This window comes from Dipodomys merriami, unplaced genomic scaffold (assembly GCF_024711535.1).
Source record: "Dipodomys merriami isolate MVZ:Mamm:240054 unplaced genomic scaffold, mDipMer1.0.p SCAF_3, whole genome shotgun sequence".
NCBI lineage: Eukaryota > Metazoa > Chordata > Mammalia > Rodentia > Heteromyidae > Dipodomys > Dipodomys merriami.
This window is the reverse complement of record NW_027204492.1, coordinates 2,087,764-2,094,391: the sequence shown is the minus strand read 5'-3', so window position 1 is coordinate 2,094,391 and position 6,628 is coordinate 2,087,764. Positions and strand designations below refer to the sequence as shown.

The window sequence follows — 6,628 nt, the reverse complement described above, 5'->3', positions numbered from 1 at the left end:
CTGTGCAGGAGGGGAAGTCGGTTCTTTGCAGAGGGTACGAGGTTTGCCACACAACTGATAGTTGAGACCAAAGAGGGCAAGCAGTGAGCGGCAGTAGCATATCAGGAATGAGCGGGGACCTGGTAGCAGGTCAGACACACCCTGAAGAGAGAGCCACGCTTTTGAAAATGTAGGAGCTGGCGCGTTTCTTGGAGGTGGGTGTGGAGGGGTCATCAAGAAGCCAACTGCCACCGGATAGAACCGAGTGTGGCTAGCCCTGATTCTCGTCAGCAGCTTTACCTCGCTATGAGAAAGCTTCCTGCAAAGCAGAAGCAGCCAGCCGAGACAGACAGGCTGGCGATGGGCGTGGAGAAGGGTGGCAGGGGCTGGTTCTGAGCTGTCTGGCTCCAACCAGGCCTTCCTCCCCTTTGCACCCCCAGGGCACCCGAGAGACTCGCACAGTGAGCTCCCGCCCCCCTCCCACCATGCCTCCGCCCCCCACGCCCACTGCTAAGGTGCTGGAGATGCTGAAGGAGTGGTGCCAGTCGGTGGGCGCCGACACCCGGCGCTCGCTGCTCATCCTGGACATTCCCGAGGAGTGCCAGGAGGGTGAATTCCAGGAGGCGGTGCAGGCTTCCCTGCAGCCTCTGGGCAGCTACCGAGTGCTCTGCAGGGCCTTCAGAAAAGAGCTGGGCACCAGGGTGGCTTTGGTGGAGTTTGCTGAGCGTTTAAACCGAAATCTGATCCCCCAAGCCATAGCAGGCAGTGGGGCTCTGTGGCCTGTGGCCTTCCTGCCGCACGCCCGGGAGGCCGAGGTCCAGGACAGCCCCGGTGGCGCACAGCCCGAGGGGCACGGGGCATCTGGGGCGGCGGTGGTGGGTGAGGAAGGCGCGTCTGAGGAGGCGGGAGACGCGGGCTGGGTCCCCTTAGGCGACAAAGGAATGGCCCGCGTGGCAGGCGGTCCCGTGGGGGGGGTCGCCGCTGGGGGGCAAGGAGCCGGGGATGAGAAAGGAGCCGCGGGGGAGGAAGGAGCTGGGGGGCTTAAGGAGTTTGGAGCAGAGAAGGGAGCTGGGGATGAGGAGAGAGTGGCATCCGAGAAAGGACCAGAAGGCACGGCGGCGGCAGCGGTGGTGGCGGCGGCAGGTGCAGGAGGTGAGGAAGGAGCTGAAGCTGAGGCCCAGGGTGGGGACAAGGAGGGACCCGGGGGAAAGGAAGCTGCTAAGGGCGAAGGAGGAGCTGAGGGCCAGGAAGGGACCGGGGACGAGAAAGGAGATGGAGACGAGGAAGGATCCGGGAGTGAGGAGACGTCGTCTTGGAGTGAGGACGGAGCCGCAGGCCGAGATGGAGCTGGCGGCGAGGAAGACTGTGAGGAAGGAGGTGGGAGCGAGGACGGGTCCGGAGAGGAGGACAGAAGCGAGGAAGGCGAGGACGGGTCCGGGGAGGAGGACGGAAGCGGTGAAGGTGAGGGAGGATCCCGGGAGGAGGACGGGAGCGGCGATGGAGGCGAGGACGGGTCCGGGGAGGAGGACGGCAGTGAGGGAGGATCCGGGGAGGAGGACGGCAGTGGAGGCGAGGAAGGATCTGAGGAGGACGACGGAAGCGAGGTTGAGGAAACGGGTGGCGGGGAGGAAAGGTCTGGGGACGAGGAAGGGATGGATACGGCGGGCGAAGAAACTGGAGGCGAGGGTGAGGGCGAGGAGGGAGATGGGGACGGAGAAGAATCTGGGAGTGAGGACGGAGCTGGAGGCCCAGAAGCAGAGCCCGGTGAAGGAGCGGGGGGCAAGGCCGGTGGTGGGGGCCAGGAAGGGGCGGCAGGCAGGGCGAGAACCGAAGGCCAGAAAGTTCCCCAGGTTGCGGGAGGAGGAGCTGGGGCCGGGAAAGGCGCCCTTGGTGAGGAGGGTGAAGGAGCTGGCCGCCATGGGGCCTCCGGGGACGAGGAAGGCTCTGGGGATGAGGAAGGCTCTGGGAGTGAAGGAGGATCAGGGGAGGAGGCGGGATCCGGGCCTGAGAGCCAAGAGAGCGGAGAGGAGGAAGGAGGCGAGGGGGTGGCCGTGGGTGCCGAGGGCGGGGCTGGGAGCGAGGAGAGAGATGGGGGTGAGGGCGTCTCGTGGGCCCGCAGAGTGGCGGGCGTGGGGAAACGCCCCGGCCGGGCGCCCTGGGCTTTGGCGGAGGACAGCAGCGACAGCGACAGCGACAGCGACGCGCTGCAGGAAGGCTTGGGAGGTGAGGCAGAAGATCCGGGCGAGGGAGCAGATGCCGGTGAAGGAGGAGCCCCAGCCCAGGCTGGCGCTGGGGCGGAGGCCGGAGTTCTGGGTGAGGCAGAAGAGGCGGCCGAGGAGGAAGCGTTAGATGAGAAAGGAACCCCCCCTGTGGCAGAGCTCTCCGGTGAGGAAGGGGCTTCCGGTGAGGAAGAAGGAGCGGGCATCTCCAGAGCCGAAGGTGCTGAGGGAGAAGCAGGGGGCGCGGGCGCGGCGGGGGGCGCGATGGGGGGCGCGGGGGCCCCCGGAGCCCCCAGAGCGGCGGATGAGGCCAGAGTGTCGGATGAGGAGGGCGCTGGGGGCGACATGGGCTTCGCAGGGGTGATGGGGGTCGTGAGTGTGGCGGGTGCAGCGGGCGAGGCGGGCGTGCCGGGCGAGGAAGGCGCCTTCGACGCAGCCCGAGGGACCGATGGGTCCGGCGCCTGGGCCCAGCAGTGGAGCCAGGCCCTGCAGCCGATCCTGGAAAACATGGCCTACCAGGAACTGAGACCGTTCTCCGGGCGGGAAGAGCCAGGCTGTGGGGAAGAGTCCTTCGAGAGCTGGCTGGACCACGCCAACGACATGCTGTACCTGTGGCGCTACATCTCCGAGCGGGAGCGGAGGCGGCGGCTGGTGGAGAGCTTGGGCGGGCCCGCCCTGGATCTCCTGTGCGGGCTCCTGGAGGAGCACCCCGACACCCCCGCGCAGGACTGCCTGGGCGCGCTCGTGCAGGTGTTTGGGAACAAGGACACCAGGATGACCGCGAGGCTGAAGTTCCTGACGTGCTCCCAGCGGCCACGGGAGACTCTGTTTGCCTACGTGATGCGCCTGGAAGGCCTGCTGCAGATGGCCATGGAGAAGGGGGCCATCCACCCAGCGGTCGCCGACCAGGTGCGAGCCCGCCAGGTGCTGATGCGAGCCCGGCCCAACCGCGTGCTCCAGAACAACCTGAGGAGGTTGAGGCTGGAGCGGAGGCCCCCGGGGTTTGTGGGGCTGCTGCGGCTAGTGCGGGAGACCGAGGCGTGGGAGGCGGGCCTGGCTAGGAATGAGCGGGCCCACGGAGAGGTAGGAGCCAGGGGGCAGAGCAGTGGTCTGGCTGTCGCCCAGGCTGTGTGCGCCCACGGAGCTGCTGCTGCTGAGTCCGCCCTGGCCGCTGAAGGGGCCCCCCAGGGCCCCGCAGGCAGCGAGGGTGCCCGCGGGGCCGCCGTGTGTGCCCACGGAGACGGAGCTGCTGCCGAGCCTGACCCTGACCAGACTGGGGAGACCGACGACGCCACGCGGGCAGCCGCCTCCCCTGGCACCAGAGAGGCCACCGCTCGCGAGGGAGAAGATGCCGCTGTGCCTGCAGGCCTGAGACAGGCAGCATCCACCGAGGCTCCCGGCGCCCCCAGCCTCGCCCAGATGGGCCTTGCTTGTGGGGAGGGCCCAGGAGGGCCTGGCTGGGAGCCACAGAGCCTCCTCCAGGCAGCAGAGCAGGAGGCTGAGGAGTCCCAGCAGTATCACCTGGGGGAGCTCGAGGACATCGTGGAGAACATCCTCGAGTCAGAGGAGGAGGAGGAGGATGACGACGAGGAGGATGAGCTCGGGCAGGTCAGTCACCGCGAATCCTCTTCTCAGGCGGCAGCACCAGGGAGCCTGGGAGGAGAGGCCGGGGGAAAAGCCCCAAACCAGCGACCCTTCCCCACAGCCTGATGGCCACGTTGGCCACCCAGGTGGGCAGGGAGGGCCGGCTCCCCCCCCACACACACACACTCAGCCCCAAACCCCCACCCGGTTAGGCAGCCAGCCTGGACACCCCGGTGAAGGACCAGCTCTGACCACGATCAGGGGTGCCTGAAGACCAGACTGGGAGGTGTTCGGGTGGAGAGGCCACCAGTGTCCAGCCCCGAGGGGAGGTCCCGGCCCACCGGGCCAGCCACCTCCCTGTGTGGGGCACGTGTGCGCATCTCCCCATGCCAGCCAGAGCTCTTGCTTGCTCTCCTGGCTGCGGCTGGGAATCCAACCTCTGCTTTCTCGCTGTAGATTTAGCCCGGATGCCTGCCGCTGGTTCTCCAGCCCAAGGCCAGGTGCCAGCAGAAAAGAATGGACGATGAAGACAACGACGAGTGAGCGAGTGGTTTGATGCTCACCCCTCACCAGGACTTCTGACACTGGACGAGAAGAACTGGACCCGGGGGGTGCTGTGAATACGGTGTTTTGGTGTTCTGCTTCTCTTTGTTCTGTTCATTCAGTTGCCATTACTTGTCTAGATAAGATGATTCCCTCTTGGCTTCACCGTGCCAGGCACTGCCCTGTGTCCGGCTGCTCTGGGGCAGGACCACCGCACGGTGGTTGCTCTCCGCAGAGGGTCTTTGGAAGTGGATGGATGGGCATTGCAGAAGGCCATCCTCCTGAGCTCGGGGCTGATCTCGGGGGTCTCGGGAAAGGAAATCCTAGCGGGAGGTCCGCAGCTCTTTGAAGCATGTTCAATAAAGTGTGTTTGTGTGTGTTGCTGCCGAGTCTCCTCTCTGCTGGGATGTGAATGTGGGGGTTGGGGGGTTGGGGGAGTACTGGGTTCTGGGGTGACCTTCAGGATGTCGGGGACCTCATCTGCAAGGGGCTGTGCGATCCACTCGGTGAGCGGCAGTCAGCCAGGCCACAGCATGCTGGTGCTCTTCGGGGCTGGCAGCTGCCTGGCTTCCCTGAGTATTCGGGTGGCCCTGGGTGTAAGTTGATCAAGCATTTTAGAGTACCTGGTGGAACCCCTTTCCAGTAGTTTCTGCAAGAAGTTTGTATTCGGGAAAGTTTTGACTGGGTCCCTGCCGAGGCTTCTCTCTGCTGGAATGGAAACCTGGCTTCCGGGCTAATGTCCGGGGATATGCAGGATAGGATTTGCGAGCGAGTGCGAGCTGCTGGGAGCCACTGGGTGGGTAGACCCAGGCAGCGGGATTTGGGGCGCCTTGGCAGAAGTGGCTTTCTAGCCTCCCACAATGTAGAGAGCCCTCAGGGAGAAGGTGGGGTGTGGAAGAAGTAGGTTTGTGAGGCAGTAGGGAAGATGGAGGCCCCACGGTCCCCGGCAGCACAGTGAGAGGAAGGGGAAAGGGAGGACTGGGGGCCTCAGACAGGTCAGAGGTCACCATTATAACCCCGGGTTGGCAAACCCGAGCAGCCTGGGTGTGAGATTTGCCGCTCCTGCCAGTCACTCCTTGTGGGGTTTAGGGTTCAGAGATGTTTGACCCCGGTACAGCTGACCCTGCTGGCCAACAGGTCTCCAACCCCATCCTACCAATTGAAGCATGTCTGGGCATGTGGATGGGCCGGACTTGGCTCATGTGACCTACTGGGGGCCAGGAGCCCCTTCAGGGTGCAGCAGCAGGACCAAGAGGCAAAGGCCGGGCGGGGGCTAACGCCAGTCAGCTAGCCCATGGAAGCTCTGTGCCTTTCCCCTGAGCACAACAGGCCTGTGCGGCATCATGCGCGTGCAGGTGAGTCTGTGACTGTCTGATGGGCTTCCATCAATCGTCCCCTCTGGGCCTGAGGGCGGGGAGGTGACAAGTTTGGGTTTGAGTTTGAGGCCGTTCAGAAAGTGACTGTATTTGGCACCGCTGCTCAGTCACCGTGCACCGTGCGTTTAGCTCATGCCACCAGAAGGCAGGAAGCACCAACCAGAGGCCAGTCCTGGACCTCTGAGGTTTCTCCAGGCAAGCTGCAGCCTCCACCCTGGCCTTCTGTGAGCTGCTCGTCTCCCTCTGCTGCTGCCCCTGCTTGCCCATTCTCAAGTGCCTTGTGCTCATTTCCACCCTCTTCCTCCACAGAGGGGGCGACCGGTGAGGGCCTCTAGTGGCCACAGGCAGTTCTTATCTGCCTTGTCATCTCAGTGTTTTTCAGGGAATGTTTTTCAATAAAGTTCGTTCATATGATTTTATTTCAAATTTTTATTGTGATTAAGTGTTTACATAATTTCTCATAGTATTGTGGAATAGTGATGCTTATTTAAAATCACAAAGATATTCTAACTTTTCATGGAGCAAATTGTCTGTTATGATCTATAACATTTATGAGTTCTATGAGCTTTGCAATAGTTATTTCTTCCACATTGGGTGATATGTACATTTCTTTTGTTTTGCATAGCATCAGCTGTTCCCTCTTTCCCTCTTGTTCCCTCCTTCCCATCGCTGCCATTGAGTTGCTTAGTTCATTTTGGTCAATGTCCAGTGCAGCTGATGGGTCCCGCTGTTGGGTGCTTTCCCCTGATTCCCTCCAGTTCTGTGTCATCCTCCTGGTTTCCTTCTGGTGTGCACATATATACCATATATGTGATCAGCAGCATGGGCTTATTTAATAGTGATTCAACCAGATGAGTGGAAGTCCTTTGTTTCTTAAATCTTGTTAATTTTGTCGTATCACCTTACATTTTGGATTTAATATCCACT

At 62.5% G+C, this 6,628-nt stretch overlaps 1 protein-coding gene across 1 annotated transcript; it reads left to right on the top strand.

The window, feature by feature from the left end:
* Positions 1-2,551: 2,551 nt before the first annotated feature.
* Positions 2,552-4,698, top strand: LOC138839300 (paraneoplastic antigen Ma6F-like). The gene is made up of 3 exons (XM_070038875.1): positions 2,552-3,107; positions 3,324-3,806; positions 4,239-4,698. Exons 1-3 carry the CDS (start codon positions 2,562-2,564, stop codon positions 4,242-4,244), a joined length of 1,035 nt encoding a protein of 344 aa, XP_069894976.1. The 5' UTR covers positions 2,552-2,561; the 3' UTR covers positions 4,245-4,698.
* Positions 4,699-6,628: the final 1,930 nt, after the last annotated feature.